Genomic DNA, 25149 nt, shown 5'->3' with positions numbered 1-25149 from the left:
TTTAACCAATGGTTTAGAGACACAAAAAATGGCACAAATAGTGTCCATTGAATTAGCACTGTTACACTAACAAATGGTATGTGGGAAGTTGTAGAGTTTTGAAAACTTAGAATAATTTGAGCAGCCCTCCAGAATTTTAATTTATTGCTGTGTTCACAGAATCACAGAATGATAGGGGTTGGAAGGGACCTCTGGAGATCATTGGTCCAGCCCCCCCACCAGAGCAGGTTCACCTAGAGCAGATTGCACAGGAATGCGTCCAGGCGAGTTTTGAATAGCTCCAGAGAAGGAGACACCACAACCTCTCTGGGCAGCTGGTTCCAGTGCTCTGCCACTGTCAAAGGAAAGAAGTTCCTCCTCATGTTTAGATGGAACTTCCTATGATCAAGTTTGTACCTGTTACCTCCTGTCCTGTCACTGGGCACCACTGAAAAAAGACTGGCCCCATCCTCCTGACACCCATCCCTTAACTATTTAGAAGCATTAATAAGATCCCCCCTCAGTCTTTTGTTAATGCCAAAGTACTTAAGTCTTGCATTAAACCAGGCAATCAGGTGAAACTAATGTGAATAGATTAATACAGTTGTCTTGTACTGACAAAGAAAACTTTACCACTGCTGAGACAGTTCAGTGCAACATACTTTCCCCTGCCATTTCAGGGTGTTCCGTGTTAGTTTCAGCAGCTAAATAGTTGGATCTATAATGGAATAAAACAACTTTCCAGAAAGCTTTAGTTTTTTTTTTTTTCTCAATTTTGTTTGTAATTTTGGATCTTTCCTGGTGGCCATCTTTTTCTGCTATATATAGTTTGATATATCACTTCTGTCATTATAGTATGCTGCACAGAATTTAATGACCTGTCTGACATCTGTGCTGTGCGTTTCCTCCTATCTCTCTTTCATTCCCATCTGCACCTGGGAATGCAGAAAGAGTGGTTTGCACACTGAACCAATATGTCTTGGTTAGATTTCATTTTGAAAGAAAGTATTTTGAAGTTTTCCTTCTAATATACCTTTTGATAAGTACTTGTGTGATAGGGATGGCAATGTTAAAAAAAAAAAAAAAACAAACATACTTGCTGATGTTAAGTAGAAGGCCCATAAACTGTCACTGATCATAAGCTGAAGAGATGGAAGAGCAAAGTGTGGCAGAAAGGCTGTCTTAAGTGAAAGGTATAAGAAAATGAAAGTTGAGGCAGGTCAAATGAAAGCTTTAATTGCATCTTGTTATGCTTTTTTCTACTGTAAGCTATATCACCTCAGACATATGGATGCTGAGGTGGATCACATGGATTTGATGGATGAACCACTTGGTGGATAAGGAGTTGGCTGGATGGTCGCACTCAAAGACTTGCAGTCAAGGGCGCGATGTCCAAGTAGAGACTAGTGACGAGTGGCATTCTTCAGGGGTCAGTATTGGGACCAGCGCTGTTTAACATCTTTGTCGGCAACATGGACGGTGGGATTGAGTGCACCCTCAGCAAGTTTGCTGATGACACCAAGCTGTGTGGTGTGGTCAACACGCTAGAGAGAAGAGATGCCATGCAGAGAGACCTTGACAGGCTAAAGAGGTGGGACTGTGCAAACCTTATGAAGTTCAACAAGGCCAAGTGCAAGGTCCTGCACGTGCGTCGGGGCAATCCCAAGCACAAATACAGGCTGGACGAAGAATGGATTGAGAGCAGCCCTGAGGAGAAGGACTTGGGGGTGTTGGTTGGTGAGAAGCTCAACATGACCCAGCAATGTGCACTTGCAGCCCAGAAAGCCAACCGCATCCTGGGCTGCATCAAAAGAAGTATGACCAGCGGGTCGAGGGAGGTGATTCTGCTCCTCTACTCCGCTCTCGTGAGACCCCACCTGGAGTACTGCGTTGAGCTCTGGGTCCCCCAACATAAGAAGGATGTGGACCCATTATAGCGGGTCCAGAGGAGGGCCACGAAGATGATCAGAGGGCTGGAGCACCTCTCCTATGAAGACAGGCTGAGAGAGTGGGGGTTGTTCAGCCTGGAGAAGAGAAGGCTCCAGGGAGACCTTACAGCAGCCTTCTAGTAGCTGAAGGGGGCCTACAAGAAAGCTGGAGAGGGACTTTCTACAGGGGCATGTAGTGATAGGACAAGGGGTAATGGCTTTAAGCTGAAAGAGGGTAGATTTAGATTAGATATAAGGAAGAAATTCTTCACCATGAACGTGGTGAGGCACTGGAACAGGTTACCCAGAGAAGTTGTGGATGCCCCATCCCTGGAAGTGTTCAAGGCCAGGTTGGACGGGGCTTTGAGCAACCTGGTCTAGTGGAAGGTATACTTGCCCATGGCAGGGGGGTTGGAACTACATGATCTTTAAGGTCCCTTCCAACTCAAACCATTCTATGATTCTATATCGATCCCTTACTGACATACAACTTCATGTACTGTTTCTTAATTTATCTTAAGTAGCATAGTCTTAAATTTCTGTAACTTTGCTCCTGTGATTACTAGGAGATCACAAGCATAATAACAAAAAAAAAAGAAAATTTATTAGAGCTCACTGGCGTCAGCACAGCTGTTGGCTTCTTACTGAAGCACTTAAATATCCCCACACCTTGCTCCCTACTGCTTTGTGTCTTAAGAGGGCTTATTTGCCCTAACATAAGTTTTTAAGGACTTCTGGAATGGAGCTTGCTGAGGAATGTGATGCCGGAGATACTGCAACTGGATCTGAAGGGCTCAAGCTCCCAGAGAGCACCCCTAGCAGAAGGCAGCCTTTGCACTGCATCCCCCAGAGAGTCTGCAGTGTGTCAGCACCCGCTGTTGCAGATTGTGAGTTAAATGTAGTGTAAGTACTAAGATGACCTTCTTACGCTTACATTCTGCTGCCCTGCTCCAGCATAGCAAGGCCTCCCAGCATGATTTTGACATGATACACGGTCTGTGAAGGCAAATGGGGAAATTTGCTTTTGTAGTGCTGCTACTGTTTGCTTAGAATTCCTATGGGAAGTGTGAGTTAAAACACTCAGGTCTATTATCTGCAGTAACATTTTGTGCTGGTTTTGGCTGAGATAACAGCTATGTCTCCACCAACTAACAAAAAGGAAACACAAGCTTTCTTAGATGTCATGGGTTTCTGGAGAAAGCATATTCCAGGTTATAGTCTGATTGTAAACCCTCTCTATCGAGTGACCCAGAAGAACGACTTTGAATGGGGCCCTGAGCAGCAGCAAGCCTTTGAACAAATTAAACAGAAGACAGTTCGTGCAATAGCGCTTGGGCCAGTCCAGACAGGACAAGATGTGAAAAAAGTGCTTTACACCTCAGCCAGGGATAAACGCCCCCCCTGGAGCCTCTGGCAGAAAGCGCCTGGGGAGACTTGAGGTCGACCTCTCAGGTTTTGGAGCCAGAGACATAGGGGATCTGAAGCCCATTACACTCCAATTGAAGAATAAATATTAGCAGCATACGAAGGAATTCGAGCTGCTTCGGAAGTAGTTGGTACTGAAGCACAGCTCCTTTTGGCACCTCGATTGCCTGTGCTGGGCTGGATGTTCAAAGGGAAGATCCCCTCTACGCATCACGCAACTGATGCTACATGGAGTAAGTGGGTCGCACTGATAACGCAATGGGTTTGGATGGGAAACCCCAACTGCCCGTGAATCTTGGAAGTGATCATGGACTAGGTCAGAGGGCCGAAACTTGGGAGTGTCGCCAGAGGAGGTGACTCGTGCTGAAGAGGCCCCTCTGTATAATAAATTATCAGAGACTGAGAAGCAATATGCCCTGTTTACAGATGGATCCTGTCATATTGTGGGAAAACATCGAAGGTGGAAAGCTGCTGTGTGGAGTCCTACGCAACAAGTTGCAGAAACTGCTGAAGGACAAGGTGAATCGAGTCAGTTCGCAGAGGTGAAAGGCATTCGGCTGGCTTTAGATATTGCTGAACGAGAAAAATGGCCAGTACTTTATCTCTGTGCTGACTTATGGATGGTGGCAAATGTTCTGTGGGGGTGGCTACAGCAATGGAAGCAGAGCAACTGGCAGTGCAGAGGTAAACCCTTCTGGGCTGCTGAATTATGGCAAGGTATCGCTGCTCGGGTAGAGAACCTGGTTGTAAAAGTACATCACGTAGATGCTCACTTACCCAAGAGTCGTGCCACTGAAGAACATCGAAACAATGAGCAGGTGGACCAGGCTGCTAGAATTGAAGTGGCTCAGGTGGATCTGGACTGGGAACATAAGGGTGAGCTATTTATAGCTCGATGGGCCCATGACACATCAAGACATTTACGAAGGGATGCAACATACAATGGGCTCGTGATCGAGAGTTGGACTTGACTATTGATGCCATTGCACAGGTTATCCATGAACGTCAAACATGCGCTATAATCAAACAACCTAAGCGGCTAAAGCCTTTTTGGTACAGAGGACGATGGCTGAGGTATCAACATGGGAAAGCCTGGCAGATTGATTATATCACACTCCCACAAACCCGCCAAGGTAAGCAGCATGTGCTTACAATGGTGGAAGCAACTACTGGATGATTGGAAACACCCTGTGACCCATGCCACTGCCCAGAACACTTATCTTGGGCCTTGAAAAGCAAGTTTTATGGTGACACGGTACCCCTGAAAGAATTGAATCATGAAAGAATTGAATCAAGGAGCATGGCATTGACTGGGTGTATCACATCCCCTACCATGCACCAGCCTCCGGGAAAATTGAACAATTTTCAGCGCACTGTTAAAAACTACACTGAAAGCAATGGGTGCTGGGACATTCAAGCATGGGGATACACATTTAGCAGAAGCCACTTGGCTAGTTAACACTTGAGGCTCTGCCAGTCGACCTGGCCCTGCCCAATCAAAACCCCTGTGCACTGTGGAAGGAGATAAGGTCCCCGTAGTACCTATAAGGAACTTGTTGGGAAAAAAGTCTGGGTTATTCCTTCCTCAGGAAAGGGTAAACCTATTCACGGGATTGTTTTTGTCAAGGACCTAGGTGTACTTGGTGGGTAATGCAGAAAGAAGGATGGGGGAGTCCAGTGCATACCTCAAGGTGATTTAATTCTGGGTGAAAATAATTCGTGATTTGAGTTGCATGTTATGGGAATTGCTATAGCAAGCACCCATTGTTGCTAGCCAGGCTAGGAATAAAAAGCAGGAGTCCTCAGTCTTTGGTGGCGACTCCTGTCAAGTGTGAAGAAGCAGTGCAAGTGCAGCAATGACCTGACCTGAGCTGTCTGTGGTGCCCAATAACTCCATGCAATACACCACCTCTCCTGTCCTGAGTGACCACCATAACAGATGGAGCCCAAAGTCATGGACTAAATGAACTCAATGGACATTTTGTGGACATTTGTGGATATTTATGGACATCTTACAAACTTTTCACAGGGGTGATCCATAGACTGAGGGAATGATATCTGTGTACTGTATCATAAAGGACAGGAAGGGTGATGGTAGGTAATGGGAATGTATTGGATAGTGTACTACCTGAACATGACATAAATGGTATGGAATAAGGGGTGGAGAATGTGCTGGTTGACTGGGATAGAGTTAATTTTCTTCATAGTAGCTAGTTTGTGGCCATGTTTTGGATTTGAGCTGAAAACAGCGTTGATAATACAGAGATGTTTTCATTATTGTTAAGCAGTCCTTACACAGAGTCAAGGCCTTTTCTGCCTCTCACCCCACCCCATGAGCGAGTAGGCTGGGGGTGCACAGGAAGTTGAGAGGGGGCACAGCTGGGACAGCTGACCCCAACTGACCAAAGGGCTATTCCATACCATATGATGTCATGCTCAGTATATAAACTAGGGGGAAAGCTGGCTGGGACACCACTGCTTGGGGACAGGCTGGGCATCAGTCAGAGAGTGGTGAGCAATTGTTTTCCTTTGCATCACTTGTCTTTTCTTGGGTTTTTTTTTGTTGTTATTTTCCTTTTCATTACAATTTTTTTACTGTTATTATTTTATTTTATTTTATTTCATTTCATTTATTAAACGGTTCTTATCTCAACCCACGAGCTTTCTCACTTTTACTTTTCCAATTCTCTCCCCCATCCTTCTGGGGCAGGGCGGGAGTGAGCAAGCAGCTGGGTGGTGCTTAGTTGCTGGCTGGGGTTAAACCATGACATTTCTTTTTCCTCTAATGCAGAATGCTAACCAAAGGGTCAGATAACTTTGAGATGCTAAATAAAGCAGGCAGGGGACACGTGTGCTTGGAATGCCATGGTCAACGGGAAATAAATGCACATTAAGACCATCTTCTTAATGAGGATTTACTAAGAAAATAAACAGAAAGAGATGCTTCAAGCCAAGACAACCTCCCAGCCCACCAGTTTGCACTCTGCTTGAGAATTGAAGAAAGGCGTATATCAGAGACAATAACTATTTGTGTGGATAGCTACTCAAGAGCTCACAGTCTGACAAGGAGCAGAGAACAATGTGAAAAAATAGAAAGAGGAGTTAAAGGTATGACATTAGTGTAAACAGCCCTGAAACAAAACACATGACTAATTTCAGCCATGCTAAGGAGTAGGAAACTCTTAGCCAATAGGCAAAGCATGAAGTTAGGCAATTAGAAACCTGTCATTCCATACCAAGAAAATTAGATCCTATCAGTTTAATTACCAGTCAGTGCTATTAAGACAATATAGCTCTGCATAATGAAAGCTGCAGTTACTGGGTAATAGAGGTAATTGTTTTCGCAGTGGAAGATTTTCACTTTCAGACAAGAGGTTCAGTATGTGACTGGCTTACAGGCTTTGACCTTCAACACTTGCATAGTGCATGGGCCATATTGTTTTTACCTTGCCTCCTGAGATTTGACTATTTTATCCTAAAGAGCATTTTTGTAAAGATGGTGGAAGTGAGCAAAACCACACACTACAAGTACAATCTACAATAGTCATGCAACATGCCCTCTGTTACTGTAATTAGAGCAGCTTACCAAACCATCTTTGATTTAAGACCTTTGATTTGATAACACAGGGCCAGCTTGCAGCTTGGCTTTCCCACTTCTGCTGGGGAATAATGCTATTCCAGAAAATCTAGATCACAGATGGTCACTCTAGAGGGGGTAGCACACACAGAGCAGAAGCTTAGGTGTGACTCTCCAGCACATCAGCTCATCAGTGGTAACTGACTTCATACATGCTGCTACCCTTGCAGTACCCTGTGGCAAATGTGTAATGGCATACTCCTTCATTAAATAGTGCACAGTCTCACTTTATTACTCTGTTACTCAAATATTTAAATATTTAATGTTTTTTTCCTAAGTGTCTTTACCCTGCTGTTCTTAGGGACTTTCAGTAGTTACTGTATTCTACTCCAGGATCAATGTCATGATATTGCCACATGAAGAAATTCTTACCTAATATCTAGTACACACTGAGTGGTGCTGGAAAAGACCTAGGTTACAAGCTAAAAGAATAGTATAATATTTTGGATCCCCTGTGAACTACTGAAATACTTCTTCAAAAAGCTGTAAGACTGTTCACTTCCAATTACTGCCTTTCTCATAGCAACTGAGAAAGAATAGAAATTACTTGAAGGACCAAAAGTGTTATCTAAGAACATTAAATACTGTATGTAGTCTTTACTCTGATCATAAATTTCCGTTGTGATCAAACTGGGAGCTAGATCTTGCAGTATCTAGCAGGTGATCTGAATAAATCTTTAACACATCTAACGAATAGTTAGCACTTCTGTATTTTTCTGTACTTAGGACACGGTGTTGGGAGATACCTTTTGATTTCTTTGCCACAGGGGCATTTTTGTTCTATGAATTGTTTCAATGTGCAAATAATTGCTATCTTTCCTAAAATCTCGACAGATATTTTCAGTGGACAGACTCTTTAATGGTACAAGCTGCTTTGGAGGTTCTTCTTAATACTCAGCAGAATTTAAGACTTTTTGAAGACTTGCTATTCCATCTCCAGGGAAGGTGCGACTGGTTATCTTGGGAAGTGTCAAGATACATCTCCCATACTGCAGTCAGTGTTTTCCACTCTCATCCAAAAAACTCCTTTAAAAGGTTATCCTCTACTTTTCCAATAAATTTATGCTACTGTCACCTTGCAGTAGAGTACCATAACGATCAGCACTTTGCCTCATTTCAGTAAGAGATTTTGACCACAGTTTATGCCTCCTAAGATCAGGTAATTAGCATGAACCCTCAAGTTAAGAGTCTCAGTTCACATCTGAAAAGGAATAAACCACACAACAGTATCACCTTTTTCTTTCCACTGTTAAGAAGATTGCAGTAACTAAGCTCCCAATTTTGGCACTTAATTTAAACAGCTACAATGAGATTGGATGACTTTGGGCCCCTGTTTCTAGCTAAGCTATACACTTTTTTAATTAATGATACTGAAATAATTAAAATTATTTATTGCTTAAAATTCAAAAGAAGTGAGAAATATTATCAAATTTTCTGTCAGAAGACCCATCATTCACCAGTGGGACAGGGACATCTAACCGTTCATAGAACATAGATGCTCTGTGGTAACATGTAGATAAAAAGTTCAGAAGTCTGTTCTATTTCTCGAGGAGCTGACTCTATACATAGCTGATTCATCTTGACAGAAGTTACCCAGGGGCTGACAAATTCAGATAAAATAGATTAGTCACAACAGGACTTTTGTATGTCTCTTCTGATAAACTGTGGTATTATTTTCTTCTAATTACCTGCCTGTGGCAGGTTTTGCATGGTTTTTGTAGTGGTATATGTAATACGTACATATCCTTCTGTGTTAGCCAACTTTGCTATATTCTACATATTAATGTTTTTCTTACATTTGTTTGTCATCTGCTGTTTTTAGGCATTTTACTTAGAATTTTGAAGTTAAGTGACAATTAATTAAATACGTCTATCATCATCTTTCAAACAAAAAAGTTCAGTTGTATTACTATTTAATCCTCTTCTCCAGAACAAACTCTATCTGTGTTTTCTTTTTGCTGTTTTCATTTTTTGCATTTCTTGTAGAATCATAATTCTGCCATTACCTGGATGTTTTCTTTTTGTCCTTGGTATCTGTTACAGAACTATGGAGCCATAAAGGTGATTCACGGAGGGGTAGTGGCAGTGAATGGAAACTGCATACTGCGAAAGCCATTTAAAAATTAGCATTCTACCATTATTACACCATAGCCACAGATATGTATTTCACTGACATTCACATATCAAAATGGTAATGCCCTGGAAGTAGCTAAGGATATTGACTGCAGTCATTGGGGCACTAAGAGAAATTTTGAATGCAGTTTGGAGTATCAGGGGAGAATACTGGTTTTGAGTAGTTGCTCTGGGAAGCTTGTAGGATTGATTTAATAGACGTCTGTATGGTTATTTCACAATCAGAGTAGTCTTTGCAGTCTTTTACCTGGTCATTTTATCCAGTGAAGAATGCTGCTTCTACTATGCATTTCCTCAAACTGTAGTTAACCTGTTCTCTACAGTAGTTTCACAAGTGTCTTAAACCTAATCAGAATAGACTATGTTAGTTGCTTCACACCTATCTCTTTTCTGTCTATTCTCTTCTCAAATATTTTGCCAAATTTGTCAGATATGATGCTTCATGTTATACCAAACTAGCTAGTCTCCATCAGCTTGTCTTTGTCCAGATGCTTTCTGATGTCATTCATTCCTGAGAAGTGCTATAAAATTCATAACACAAGTGCTTTCATGGATCTGCAGCCTCCTGGTATTTCCAAGAGCTATGACTTCTTTTTTCCTTTTTTTTTTTTCCCCTAAATGCATGTTTAGTTCCTTCTGGTCCTTAAGCAGTCCTTCATTTCAGTTAAATATTGGAGTCATCAGTAGATTTGACCCACTATGCTGACAGCAGTTTTTAGAGTGTTTGAATGGTTAGGGCTGCTGTAGTGAACATTTTTGACCAAAGTCTGGGGATATTGTTGGGGATGGTTTTGTATGCAATTCACTTACCACAGACAGATGCAGGATTGCAGCTGTGACCACAGTGTCCTCAGGCACAATGGGGAAGGTGCAACTTAGGAAGAGTTTTCACTGGAGAACTTCAGTGTAGTTCAGAGTAAGCAGATACTTTGTAACAAAACCAGACTCTACCAAAGAATGACCTTCCCTGGCTGTTGTACAGTACTTTATTGAGTCAGCCACATTGCTGAGAACTTCCAGAACAGAGCACAGTGTTAATCCATCCTGCATAACTTCATTGAAAGCATTCGTAGAAATTTCCCCTGTCAGGAAGCTGATGAAAATGAAACAATTAACATTTTTGTACTGTTTGCTACTTGAGGATTAAGCCTGTGGAATTTAAAACAACTGGACACTATTGGACTTACTTAGTAGGGTTTTGTTTGGGGCCTATATCATCACATGTACTGATGAAACCTTGGTTTTTAGCTGGAAGGAACCTCAGTGATGCTCTTGTCCACTCCTTCTTGTGACCATAGGCAACTGTGCCATATCCATTGTTCATAAAGTATGAAGTCCCAACTTAAAAAACTTGGGAATGGAAGAGGCAAAACAAGATGAAAAACTCTTTCAGGACTTCATTTCTCTGATGATTAGAAAACGCCTAAAATCAGCCTACCTCATGTTCATGGCCACTTGTTTCAATGCCAATATTACCTTTTGTCTTTCCTTATGGTCAGAGACAAGTGCTTAGTGATATTTACCCTCTGTATTTTCATTTTTTGGCAACCTGAACTTGGGAACTTCCTACTACCAGAGGTTGTATTTGCACTTAGGTATTTGGCCATATATCTTTCTGATGTGTAGTGCTGCTGAGCCATATACTGTGAAAACATGTGTGAATTATGGAATTGTGTCAGAGGCGGGATTTGTGCTAATAACATCATCTGCTTGATCACAGAAACACTAAGGTTGGAAAAGACCTGTAAGATCATCAAGTCCAACCATCAGCTAACACCACCATGCCCATTAAACCATGTCTCACAATGCGTCGTCCACACGCTCCTTGAACACCTCCAGGGATGGTGACTCCACCACTTCCCTGGGCAGTTTATTCCAGTGTCTCACCACTCTCTCAGTAAAGAATTTTTTCCTAATATCCAGTCTAAACGTCCCCTGGCACAATGTTGGTCTTTGGTCTAAAAACAATGTGATATAGGCTGGCTCGTGTTCACACTGCTCAAGCCTGGTCCCTTCTAGAGCAGTGTGTATCCATACACATAGTGTGTATCCATACATACAGTGTTGATTTTGATCTCCACTGGACCCTGTGAGTCACTCCTGTGGCCCCAAAACATAACTCAAAAATGTGGGATTTTTAAGTCCGACATTCCCATGAGCATTGTGTCACATCCCTGGTGTCACAGCCCACGAGGAAGTGTCAGCCTGTGGAAGTTGTTGAGGATATGACCCTATTTGGAATAGTACTGAAGGTGTATATGGGTTGGAGGGAGCTATGCTTCATACAGGCACATCCATAGGAAGGTAACATGAGGGAACAGGAGCTACAGTATTTGACTTCATAAGTGCTCGCAAAAGTGATGCTTTGCAATAGACTCCGGCTATGGTTTGACATGTGTTAAGACCCACAGTAGAGATTGCTCAGGATGAGGCAGGGCACATGAATGAACTGTCAGAGTCACTGAGGGAGGCACACAACATTGAAATTACACCAGCTTAATGCCTTTGAGCCAACTTTATGCTGAAGGTAGGAGAGCAGACAATACCTACTGTGGCACAAGTTAGGGTGCAGACGGACAGTTCAAGTTGCAGTGTGCAACCTTTCAGTACAAAGTGAAGCCCTCAAAAAAAGGGTATTTTTTAAGGGTCAGAGTCAGTTTACAGCAAATCAGTACTTCGTGTCATGTAGCTGTGATGCTTTTAACACAGTATTCAGAGCCTTACAGACAGACTTAATTTATCATCAAATCATGTCCTGAGTGACATTTTATTTATTCACAGTGTTACTTTACATCTCTTACTTTACAGAAGTTAGATCTACAACCTATGATTCATGAATGCTTCCTTTATGGAAGAAAAAGAAAAAAGGGCTTTTTGCTGAAGACTATCATTTGGCTGGCTCAGAAGCAGTGGAACTTTGCTCTGCACCACCAATCCTACAACAGTTTTCCAGGCAAAACCCTAATGCAAGGTGCTTTTTGCACTTTGAACTCTGTTTCTTTGTAGTGTCTGCATGCAGCATTTGGAAAAGGTAGTGTCTATGTGCAGCCTAAACAAACATTGATTACTTTATGCATGTTAATATAATTCTTTTTATAACTAGTAAGGATAAGACGTTGTACTGGCTTTACAGAATTCTTTAATGCTGTAAAATTGGAGAAAGCTAGTATGAGCCTCTGTGCTGGTTTTGGCTGTGACAGAGTTAATTTTCTTCATAGTAGCTAGTATGGGGCAATGTTTTGGATTTGTGCTAAAAACAGTGTTGGTAATACAGAGATCTTTTCGTTATAGCTGGGCAGTGCTTACACAGCCAAGGCCTTTTCTGCTTCTCACCCCACTCTGCTAGTGAGCAGCGTGGGGCTGCACGAGGAGTTGGGAGGGGACACAGCCGGGACAGCTGACCCCAACTTACCAAAGGGATATCCCATACCATATGACATCATGCTCAGCCTGTAAAGCTGGGGGAAGAAGAAGGAAGGGGGGACGTTTGTGTGATGGCGTTTGTCTTCCCAAGCAACCGTTATGCATGATGGAGCCCTGCTTTCCTGGAGATGGCTGAACACCTGCCTGCCGATGGGAAGTAGTGAACGAATTCCTTGTTTTGCTTTGCTTGCGTGCGCAGCTTTTGCTTTACCTATTAAACTGTCTTTATCTCAACGCACAAGTTTTCTCATTTTTACCCTTCCGATTCTCTCCCTATCCCACCGGGGGGGAGTGAGCGATTGTGTGGTGCTTAGTTGCTGGCTGGGGTTAAACCACGACAGCCTCAAAAGGATATGTTTGAAGGTTGAGCTTATTGCCTGGCCACTCCAAGATTGAGTCACCTCTACCTACATCATTCCTTATAGATGCTTATGTGATGTATTCCTAAAGAGCTCCGAGGAGACAAATTCTACAGTCTTCTCAGTTATTCCAGTGCTTGCTATTGCCTGCTAGCAGTTGTTTCCCCTCTATTTCAATTATTTCTGACCTAAGCACGTGAATCCAGCTAAAAGCATTTAGTTGGTACTTTTGCAAGTTCCTTAGGAAGGTCACCAGAAAGAGTTTTAATACCAGGGCACCACAGATCTGCTTCAGTTTTGGAAGCAGATGTTTTTTGAGATTCTCCGTTGCATTTGTCTTCATTTAGGAAGCCCGTATCTCCCAGATGCTGTAAAATGAATAGGTCTGGAAACAGTTGTGCTTTCTTCTCTTGACTACATCCTATAGTATCAATCTCTAGCTTTATTTTTAATGTGGCAGGCAATTTAATAAGTGTTTCGAAAACAACATATTGATCAAATACACTGTTTTCCCAACATCTTTTATGTTTTGCAGGGACTTATGTCTTAGAATCTCAGAACCATAAATCTAACTCTGTTTCTACTAAAGGAATGATAAAATGTCCTTTGGCTTCAAGCACTAGCATTCAGGCCAGGATTGAAAATTTTGAACTTTTCTTCTTCAGCATTTCAAAGAATCAGACTATATCCAGCTATCTGAACATCAGCTCATGTGCCTGACTTTGGGCAGTGCAATTCAAAAATTGTGAACATAGCTTTCTCTTAAAAAATATTACATAAATTTGCTGGCAGAGCTTCCAAGTTAGGATCAGGATTTGCTTCCTGTTCTGAAAAATATGTGGACATAATATAACAATATAAAATTCTACTCAAGCCATGGTAGGACCTGCAGACACATTACTGGGGATAAGAAGATGTGTTTATAATGTGCAGCAGTAACTGTCCTTATGTATGCTTTTATTGCTAAGTAAGTGGTAATTTGAGGTGCCTTTGACTTCAGTGAAGGGAGTGGATAGACCTTGTGGGACATGGTTTAATGGGCATGGTGGTGTTAGTTGATGGTTGGACTTGGTGATCTTACAGGTCTTTTCCAACCTTAGTGATTCTGTGATTCTGTGATTCTGTGACTTCCAAAGGTCTTTTTTAAGGTGAAGAGTAGGCAAAGAGGTAGTCACTGTGAAGTCAATGGCACACAGAAAGTAGTCCCCGAATGTATGCATGTCACTTGTTCGCACCTTCAGATCTAAAAGCTCCGATTTCATTTCACCAACTGATAATAAATTACTGGGAGTAGGTCTGATCTGTATTTCTTGGGAAACTGCTTCACCGAGCAATGCCAAAACTCTTTTTTTTCTCATACACAGTACTCTTTTTTCGAACCACATGTTTGTGTGGCTCAGTACAAGATGCCACATTTTCACTTTAGCAAAAAGCTTTGAAGAAAAGTATGTTAAATATCATTGGTCTATAAGAAATTAAAGCAGCTTTAAGTCAAAGCACAGAGTTGACGCACACCTACACAAAGAATAAACATCTTTTCAGGTAAACTTGATGCTGAGAAAAAAGAGAGAGGCCATATCTGAGAAAAAAAATAATCATTGATTTGAGAGTGACAAATCCAGGAAATTTCTGTTCCAGGTGCGTGGAACTATTTTCAGTAGTGCATAAAGATCAGAAAGGCTTTCTGCAGAAGGAGATAATATTGAAAACAAGGTTTAAACAGAGTGTATTAAAACTTTGAATGTCTTCTCTCCCAAAAAATATCTGGCAGTTTGTACAGCTTTTCTTGCCAAAGGTTTTGATTTTCATCTCCAAATAAACCTGCCAGCTGCTTAGTCTATTAGTGCTAGTCTTCCAAGAATTCTTTTGATAACCAGTAGGTCTCTGGTCATGCAAACACTTTCTTTAAGACAGTCAAGAATAAAAGAAGTCAGATGTTAAAAGAATTGGTAAAAAAAAAAAAATTGGAAAAAAAAAGTTGTTGTCTATTCTTGCTGACATCCATGTATGGTTTTTATTAAAAAAAAATCAGGTTCTTTCTCTTTTGACATCCAGCTAAAGAACAAAAATTTTGAATACTCTAATCCCTTTTTTAAAATCAGAAATCTTTAAGATAGACCCAACTTAGACATTAATTCTGTTGCTTTTTGAGGAAAGTCTCAGACGTAATACAGCCATCTCTGAAATGGAATTAACATTATACTTGTCTTACAAAGGTGCTGTGGGGTTTAGTGAGCTATCAGCATACTAAACCACTTCTCCCTGTCTCCTTGTGCTCCCTTACTGCACATATTAGGCTAGTGGGCAAAACTCTCTCTCACATCCACAAAGTGGGTAAATTATTTTACTTCTAGGGTCACATAACAGATACCGGAGACTACTTAACTCATTAATAGGTAAACAGTGAGTGTTGTTTGGGTTTTCCTGTAATGGTCCATCACAGAGCTCCTTTCTCCCAGTTAGGAAAGGAAGGTTTTGTCTCTTCAGTTAGACTAATCTGTTAAGATGCATTTGGCACTGTATATTTGCTCGTGTTATTCAGATGTGTGGAGGCTAATGTGATTTCTAACATCTATCTGTTTTATAATGTCTCCTTGGCTTTCAAGTTTCTTTGCAAGCTTTACTGTGTGGCTTTTTTTCTTACAGAAATGCTTTGAGCTAAGTGCTCCTGCTGTCTTATTTCTGGTCACTGCATACTCAACAAGTCTTGCTAGTTGGGATTTTCTACTGTTATTCTTAGATGAAACTTTTATGCAGAAAAGAATAAAGGCTTGTTCAGTCATACACTACAGCTGGGGCAAATTAAATTAGCATGCTTTGGGGAGGGATTTTTAAAAACACCTTATTTAACATTCCAGCAGTTTTACCACTGATTGCAGGAGGGATAAAATTTCATGCAACCGCGTTTGAAATGTTACCCATGCAAGAGAAAGGGGCTGATCTCTTCATTTTAAGGGAGAGAGTACAGCCTCAGAGAAGTGCGTACAATTCACAAGTGATGCCCAAAGGAATTGAATGACACCAAAATGGAGCTTTAGAGCAGGGCAGCAGCTTTGGTTGTCTAGGTTCCCTTAAACTGTTGTTTCTCCTACCCTACAGTAAAAAAATAAATATAGCCTTCATAAGCTATTGAAATGATATACTGTGGAATTTCCTCCTTGAATACCTTCCTGTCTACCTGCATACCTATTCTGCTGTAACTCATCGTCAGACTTCCCACACACAGTCACCAGCATGGGTTCTTGTAGAGTGAATTTCAAGCTCTCTTTGGTCCTCTTCTGTCTCTTAAACCTCTGCTGGGGGCGAGGAGGTTCTTTCCTTTGTTAAATATATGTACTGTTGGGTTTTTTTAATTGCTGATTGATTGGACTATTTGAAACTTCGGGATGAAGGGGTTGCACTGCAACTGGAAATAAGGAAACACATTGTCATGGAGGTCAAACAAAATATGCTGCAGTAGGTTTGAAAATCACTTGCAAGATCTTTCTTAGCACTTTCTGGACATGCTCTTTTTTTTCTTTGTGGACTGTGGCAGCCAGTTTTTTCCTGTAAGGCTTTTTGTCTTGAACTTCTCTGATTGTTCAGTTCTTGCTAGTATAAATACCACACTGGAAATGCTCCATTTAGGTCAGGCAATCTCTTGTAATCCATATTTCCCAAATATGCACACAATTTTAGGGGCTCTGTGCATCTCCAGGTCCCCCAGTTATTCTTTTGTTCAGCTGAATCACTAATGAATGTTCTCACTAGCTCCTACATCTTTTCTTTTAGTGCATTTTTTCTGCCTCCACACATTTGCATGCTTTCGAGACAGTTGCTGCTAGTTGGCCAGACTCAAGATTTGATGAAATGATCTCTCATTGTAAAGCTTACCATCATGCTTCTTATTTAACTCTGCTTTTGGGTAAAGTATCATCATGGTCACTCTAGATACGGAAGTGTTACTATGTCAATACGTTCTATGGTTTCATTTTTTGATACATCTTTCTTCTTACAAAGCAGATATGTTTTTTATTAATTAAGCAAATCAGTTGATGCAATAATGCATGCTAACTTTGCTGTTTCATAGCTGCACTTAAAATGAATTAGATATTGCTCTGTCTATAACTATTGGGAAAAAAAAGTTGATGCAACAAGTGAATAGCTTTGACAGTGTGTTAAAGTCAATGCTGAATTTACATGCCTTATATCAAGGAAGATTTGCATACTTTGTTTTCTCTCTAACAAAGGGATCCATCACTACCTTGATTTTAATAGTCATTGCCAATGTTTAATATGTGGCTGAATGACAACTCAAATACATAACATCTGTACTGAGAACATGCCTTAAATTTGTCTGTTTAATATGATAACCCTTAAAGTGTTCATTACATTTTAATTGTAACAATTCATGTGAATTTCTGAATGCTTGGTTTCTGGACTGGCCCTTTTACTGTATGGTTTTAAAGGCATCTACATACGTAAAATATTTTAAAAGAAGAATAAACAGGCCTGTAAAAAGATGGCTCATTTTAGAAGGAATAAGTTAGTATAAATTACAGAGTTTCTTCTGTTTAACATTTTTTGTTACACAGTTTTGTCATAACATTTACTGTAGCAGTCATGTACTCTACTATGACTGTACTTCAAATCAGAGATGTTTCATTAGAAAGACTGAGGTGGTGGCAGGCCCATCTTCACAGCATTTGTCACTCTTAAAACCAAGCCCTAAGGATTTCTGTATTCTTGGTTTCTAGATCTGAGAAGTGATTATTATCACAGTTTGATTCCCTGATAGGGAAAAGCACAGCTATGGCAGCATCCTACTTCCAGGCTCGAGCCTGAGGCTCTGCCCATTCTGTTGAGGATGAGAGCCCAGGGATCTGAGAAAAGTTGCGTCCTTAAAAAGACTCTCTAGGGAGAAGGAGAGGTGGGAGTTGTTAACTGCACTGCAGAACTTCCAGGTAGTGGTGTGCGAGGTGTGAACAATTCACACAGCTCAGCATTTCCTTGATTCTTATCAACTGCCAGTAAATTTTGTAAAGCTGTCACACAAAAAAAGCAGTGGTTATAAAAGAGAGTGTATATTAACAGTACTGCTGTGTAATTGCAAAAAGGAAAAAGCAGACAGTATTTATGCACATAAAGCCAGCTTATGATGAGCTCTGCTGACATTTTGGATCCCTGTTTGCTAGGTTATTTGTGAACATATAGCTGAGGAGCATTTTAATCAAAAAAGTATTAAAGGAAAGCAAATATAAATGCTAGTCAGGCTAAATATCCATAATCATGCACACCTAAAGTCATTTTGAAGAATGGTTGTTCCTGTTTACACCATGGACTTGTTCAGAAATTTAAACCAGATTTCTCTTTGTAAAGCATAAAATATTACATCAGGGAGCACAAGCGTTATCACATGTAAGACACTAATGGTTTAACTAAGCATGAACTGCCATGCTCCTGTTTACCCTGTGCAGTCAATACATATGCCAACATTGCTACATTCATATTAGTAAGCTAACACTTCTGAATAGTGAACAAATTTCTAAAATACTTGCAAACAGTGCAACTAAGTCCATCGAAATTTTTGCTGAAAGTTGGCTGACTTTCCACCGTTCCATTACTAAGTCTGTAGAACAAATTGCATTGATCCTAGCACTTACATTTGCAATGTTTCTTTATATCCTTATTGGTGGTTTTATGCGTACAGTCTCTGTGTATAGTCTCTTCTCATGTAGAAGCTTCATCTTCTCATAAGGAAACATTTTCAAAATGAAGAATCAATAACATCACTACTGTATGTTTGAAGTCACTACACTTACAAAGGTGTGTTCAGAATGCTTACAATGCTGTGTTCAGAATGGCGGTGTGTTTTGTCTGTGGTTGTAAATCAGTGCTCTGCACAGTTTCCGTTTTGCCATCTTTTCCACAGCTCAGTCACAAGGAAATGGCACTGGGGTTTGAGGTTTCAATGGAGGAGCAGAGCATTGGCATGTTTTGTTTTTCTTCTTTTCCTCCTTGTTTCTGCTGGCTGGCGAACTGGCTGATGTGAATTGGTTTGGGAGAGTAAAATAGAGTGGATCGCTCACTCGGAGACAAGCAAGAAACCCCATGAAGCTGTTCAGGATCTGATCTTTTTGTTGATTTCAGTCCTATCTACCAGCTGCTTCCCAGAAGTGCTAACAACTTTATCCTTGCATTTCTGCATAATTTTTAATCCCCTTTAGTTTCACCAAAGCAATAGTGTAAGAAAGACAGCTGGAAAATCCTGACTGCACGCGATGTTTTACAAATACCTTCATACTGAAAGATAAGACATACATTAAAAGCTGACTGGTCAGTGGGAATATCCATGCCTTGCAGGAACATTCAGCTTCATGATTTGATCATTGAAAGTGAGCAGGGACAGAAGCAGTGCTGATAACATTTCTGTAGCCTAAGTGCGAGATCGTTTCTCTACGGACATAACATTCACAAAACCATCTTAAGGAAGGCTACCTTTCAGTATTCAGCAAAACAAATAGCGTTAAATTAGACTGCAGCACCTGCTAGAAGGCTGTTTATTTTTGCCAGGAAACAGAAAAATCAATCCTTTTGCCAGCGCACCGGGAGGTTACCAGCCTGCGCTCTCCGGGGTGGTAGCCGCTCTGCTGCCTGATGTTCCAGTTGTGCCCGAGGAGCACGATCGCCATCTAGTGGCTACTGTAAAGTAAGGACAAGGAGCCTGTTCGTGACTGGCATCTGAGCCGGTTTATGGGTGACAATATGTAGTGTTTTAAGCTTTTAGTAACAACGCATGCATTTTTACTTGCCCGAATAATTCCTGATTAAAAAGAAAAAATTACAAAATCAAACTTCTATGGTATTTTTCATAAAGTGGCCCTCCTGTAAGTTTTCTTTCTCAGCAGCTTCACAGCAGGCACAAGAAAACTGAGACAACCCTGGTGTGGTAAACCAAGGTAGTCAGTAAACATAGGCTCCACCTGCAGAAAGTGCTGGAATTAATGGCATACCTAAGCTCAGTTTTCATTTTTTGTTGCTCACTTGGAATAGCTACAGATCACATAGCACAAAGGTATTCATAAAAGACAACACCTCGACATCGTGCGTCCCCTAATAATATGGGATTTTGAATCTAGAAGCAAGAACATAACAGAGTTAGGAAGAAAGGGTTCTTTTTCCAGATTTAATGAATTTTCCATGTGACCTTTTAGCTCTGCTCCTTTAATTCTGCAGTTATAAAATTACAACGTTATTTAGTGCACTCCCTTTTTCATGATGTCCATTCGCAGAATGAGCTGATTGTAGCAAGAGCTGGTGTCACAGAGCATGGTGGTGTGACAGAGGCACAGAAACAAGCAGAAAATCCTGTATGTTTACCAAATATGCATAAATATAAACCACACTATCTAAAATAGCATCCCTGCATAGTAATAATACTATTGTTCTCTCTGTCAACTATAAGTCCTTTTTTTAAATAAATACCTTCTATATTCTTTAGGTATTTAGAAGATGGGGTTTTGGCAGGACAGGTTTCTTCACTCCCCTATGGAAAATCATCGCCTATGTTCGCTGGCTCTTTTAATTCTTTTCTCACTGCTACTCTGTTCATTTGTATAGCATGCAAGAGCCAGGTGACCTTGCTTCCTGGAATGGCATGGAAAGCAGTAGAATTTTTTTATATTACAACCATTTGGGTGTTAAAGCAACTACTTCTTCCATGCCCCTTCAACTTAATGCTCCCAGCTAGTAGATCTGAAAGAAACATAAGTATTGAAGAAGGCATAAGCTCCCTGCATTTCAATGCTGAATGCCCATATACCTAAACATGCATTATTAGCAGGGATACAGTTTGTCTCTGATTGCTGTCTTTTCTTCTGTAAGGTATGAAGCAAGTTAAAATGTTGCGTAAGTTGGGCAAGATTCAATCTCTTTTCCCATACTTCACTAATTCTTTCATTTTCTGGACTTTTTTTCTTTTTGTTTTTGATAATGACCATGTGCAGTTGTAAAACATTTCCAAAGGTAGAAGTGTTTACTGGTTGCATAAAAGTAGTCTTGAGACTAATACAGATTATGATACTGATTTATTTAGTTTGTGTATTGAGAAATGTTTTCCTTCCTTGTTTTGATTAACCATCAGCATGGTTAAAGGAATTGTTTTATTGTAACATCAAAATGTGGAATTTATTAGACAAGTTCAAACAAAAGCACTGAAACAAAAAAATTTCAAAGTATATTCCTTTATTTTGCTTCAGTTGTCGTTAAAAAGTTCTTTCTAAATTACTTCAGTCTTTCTTGCCAGCAAGGTTGAGCCATCTACTGAAACAAATAGGAAATTTTTTTCTAAATTTTTTAGAATATTTTCTAAGTACTTTTATTTACTAAGATTTAACAATATTCTAGATGCAGGTGCTGAAATCCTAGTCCCAAATTCAGCAAGTTACCCATGCCAACATGCCTAAACTGATGAGTAATGTCATTATAGTCATTTGTTTAAGCCTCTTCGTGGTTCAAAGCTTTTTCATGACTGAAATGTCTCACTGATGCCTGTAGTTAGATTGCATGAATCTTGATCTAAATGTTCAGGTTATTGACAAGAGATGACTACATTTTGAAGTAAATGGGGCCTGTTGTGTATCTGAAAAGCCAGGCTCTGCAGGTTTTCAGGTCCTCGTTCCCCCTGCCACCCATATTCCTGCTTGATTTACTCGAGGTCGTATGCTCTCGTGTGCCCTAACCATGGGACTTATAGCACTATGTGGTCAGGACTTAAGCCCCCTGAACTAGTAGAAGACGACACTATGTCACTGATAGACAGAATACTGACACCTGTGAAAAAGAAGAATTTTGCCATTTGATCTAAGGGGCATAAGTTAGGTTTCATACATGGCAGCATCGTAATGTCTGTTTTTTTGTCATGCATCCCACCATCCCTTACAATTTTGATAGTCTCTCTCCCTCCATATGGATTTGAACATGCTGAGAGAAACAGGACATGCCGCTATGAAACGAGAGTCTTTTTAATAACTTACATGTTGGCTTTAGGAAGACGTCAGATATTAAATACTCAGGAAAAATAGAATAAGTTGCTGATTGTCTTCAAATGTAACTTTTAGAAGAGCAAAAACATGCAGTAAGGCAGATGTTAACTAAGAATTACTCTTCTTTTTGAAAACAAAACATTTCATGGTGTTGGATCCCTTACTGTCATGCCTTTATTCTGCATCCAGTTGAAACAGTATTTACAGAGATAGTTAACAGCATGGTTCCTGGCATCAGTATTGAAAGCTTTATTACTTTCTAGTCACGTATGTTAACTAAGAATGTGTATTCTTAGTGGTGATTGCTTTCTAATAGCCTTAAGAACACCTGTACCAGTTATATACAAGCCATATTTTTACTTTAGTGTCACAGATGAACACATAGTATTTAAATTGGGTTAATGGTGCATTTTTGTCCATTCACAGTATTGCTTTACTGTGGCAGATGGCCCAGTGTATGCATTATAAATGCTTTGCATGACATCCCCTCTGTTTTGCTAATCTTCACTGTGACTTTCCCATTGGTAATGACTAATTACAGTTTCCTAGCCAGCAACTTTTAATAGATTCCCTTTTTTTTTTTCTTAATCTCTGCCTGTCCTCAACAGCCCTGTTTTGTTCAATAATTTAATCAGTTCAGCAACAATATAATATTAGATAATTGAACCATTGCTTTATAAATTTTTGAAATGCAAAATACCCATGAAGTAGTCACTGATGAATATTTCAGTATTGATAGAGACCACTCTCTTTTCTGAAGAAACATAAAGGGTTTTGCTATCTACGTTTGAATGCTTTTTCTTTCCTCTTGTTTTTGTTTCTGTCCCTTGATCCTGAGAACCGTATGCAGTTAATAGGAAGGAATCCAATAACCAGAGAAATTAACAGAAAAGATTAACATTTTTGCCTACCCACCATGACCATGTTAACCATTCAACACCTACATATCAAGCGAGCAAGTTTATACAGAAAAAAATCTATTCATCCCTGTCTCCTCTTGTCAGTGAAGATTTAGCTGCAAAAGGGACTCCATAAGACAAAACCACTTCCAGGTTCATCCCACCCATGTTAGCAGACAAGAGGATGTAGACGGTGCAAATTCAGTGGAAGAATAACAGCGCAGAGCTCCTTACAGGCTGGTGGGATGTTTTTGGGAAACTCCTGGACTCAGGAATTTCTAACTAGAACCACTCTTTTCTCTGTGAACAAGATCAGATAGTTGGCTGGTTCATGCTTACTGTCTGTATGTTGCTAGCAGCTGCTATGTTTTGCTAGGGCAGTACTCCTCACGCTCCCTCTCCTTTATCCAAGATATTTCATGAAATGAAGCAGTAGTGGAGCAGAGCTAGCAGGTGGCTGTAGGACAATTCCACGATTTCACAGCAGTTTGTGAGATTTCACAGTTTAATTTCACAGTTTAATTGTGTTCCTTCTCAGAACAAAAATTACTTCAAACAAGAATGCCATACGAGCCCTAACCGTAGTCTGTATTTTGAAGCTTTCATTTCAGAGATAAGAAGGAAGGGGGAGCTGGCTGGAGCATATTATCCCTCAGACATTAGGATGAGTTTGGATCTTAAGTTTAAAATTAGTAACTTTATAGCTTTTATTCAAAAATGGTTTCTGCACATATGAACCCCTCATAACTTTTCTTTCATCTTCTCCCCCCCTCTCTGGAGTGATATAGGAAGTTCAACTTAAAAATGCTTTAATGTTTTTTAAGGCAACACATGTATGTTAATGCAGCTACCCTGGCTACCTGCCTGAATTTCAGAACTGTTCAGTAGCTTGTTGTAGACACTGGACTGTGCTTGCTTGTGTCGGGCACCTTCTCGGTGTATTGCTGTTTACTCAGTGATGTTGATATTAATAATGATTTCTTTCACCTACTGAATGTTGATCCTGATAGTTTTAATTAAATCTGCCTTTTCTCACGGATGCTGCTGAAGTCACATGATGGGACAAATTCTGCCTTTGGAGACATTTGCATGCTGCCACTGAACCCATCTAAGGGATTATGCGTGTATGTCCAGGGAGAGAAGGGAGGCCAGTCTGATACAAAACCAATTCATATTCAATTGCAAAAGGAAGAGATGTGGAAATGCTCCTGAAAAACTTCTCTTTGAAGGGAGGATTGATACCCTTTAGAGAAAAGGAAAATAAAATAGATAAAAGGTTATTGTTTGCTCATATTGAAAACTTTCAGGGAGGCTTAATGCCAAACATTTTCATTTTTTCTCTGACAGGCACAAGCATATTTACTGTTTATGAAGCTGCTTCTCAGGAAGGCTGGGTGTTCCTTATGTACCGAGCAATTGACAGCTTTCCCCGATGGCGTTCATATTTCTATTTCATCACCCTAATTTTCTTTCTGGCCTGGCTTGTTAAGGTACTGAAAAATGTGTTCTTTTAAACCTGTCTGAAATGTAGATCGTATTAGAATGAATTTCTTCTCTTTTCTGCTTGCTGAGCTTTGTGTCAGCCATTCTTTCTTGTTGTTTTTCAGAATGTTTTCATCGCGGTCATCATTGAAACGTTTGCAGAAATTAGAGTGCAGTTCCAGCAGATGTGGGGGTCCAGGAGCAGTACTACTTCAACTGCTACCACCCAGGTGAAGCACCTGAGATGCTGAGATTCTCTGGGGACTTGATTGGGTTTAGTTTATGAATGAATAATAAGCAAAAAATTCCTGTTGATTATTATTTTATCTGATCTATTTGACTTTTTATGTTACTACATATATTTTAAAGTTGATATATGAATTTTCATATAAAATTAAATTCTACGTTATATTATCCAACTAGGCTTTCTTAAAAAACAATAATAGAGAAGACTGTAATATGGTTCTCTATATGGCTGGGTATGTTATCGCTATGTTTTTATTTTCTTTTAATGAAGTAGGATAATGCTTTTTTATCATGTCATTGGTCGGTTTGGAATTAGGGTTGCTATTGAATATCGCTTTGTGTGCTAAGGAAGAAGAGCTGAAATTGCAAGCTGTAGCTGGAAGAAGAGAGGTCAGAGGGTAGCTGAAGTGTTTGGGGAAGCTGGTCCTGGTACTGAGAAAGGCATGTTGAGACCAAGGAGGAATGATGTGCTGAGGCAATGAAAGAGCCATGCTAATAGTTGAGGTAGCCACAGAAGGTGAGACCCTAAATATGAGATAATGGGTATGAAGAAGCCATGATAGGAAGGGTGCTACCTGTGGGTAGGGTAGTGTGAAAGACCTAGTATTAAAAATG

At 40.3% G+C, this 25149-nt stretch overlaps 1 protein-coding gene across 2 annotated transcripts in view; it reads left to right on the top strand.

The window, feature by feature from the left end:
• NALCN (sodium leak channel, non-selective) overlaps nucleotides 1-25149 on the top strand; it is a 242430-nt gene that overhangs the window by 62496 nt on the left and 154785 nt on the right. For both annotated transcript variants that reach the window (XM_059825606.1, XM_059818762.1), the window contains exons 7-8: nucleotides 24154-24296; nucleotides 24414-24518. In XM_059825606.1, coding sequence (XP_059681589.1) covers nucleotides 24154-24296; nucleotides 24414-24518 — 248 coding nt within the window. The remainder of the gene's footprint in view (nucleotides 1-24153; nucleotides 24297-24413; nucleotides 24519-25149) is intronic.

Source organism: Gavia stellata, chromosome 1 (assembly GCF_030936135.1).
Source record: "Gavia stellata isolate bGavSte3 chromosome 1, bGavSte3.hap2, whole genome shotgun sequence".
Lineage (NCBI taxonomy): Eukaryota > Metazoa > Chordata > Aves > Gaviiformes > Gaviidae > Gavia > Gavia stellata.
Note: the sequence above shows the minus strand (reverse complement) of the source record. Positions and strands in the feature narration are given on the sequence as shown.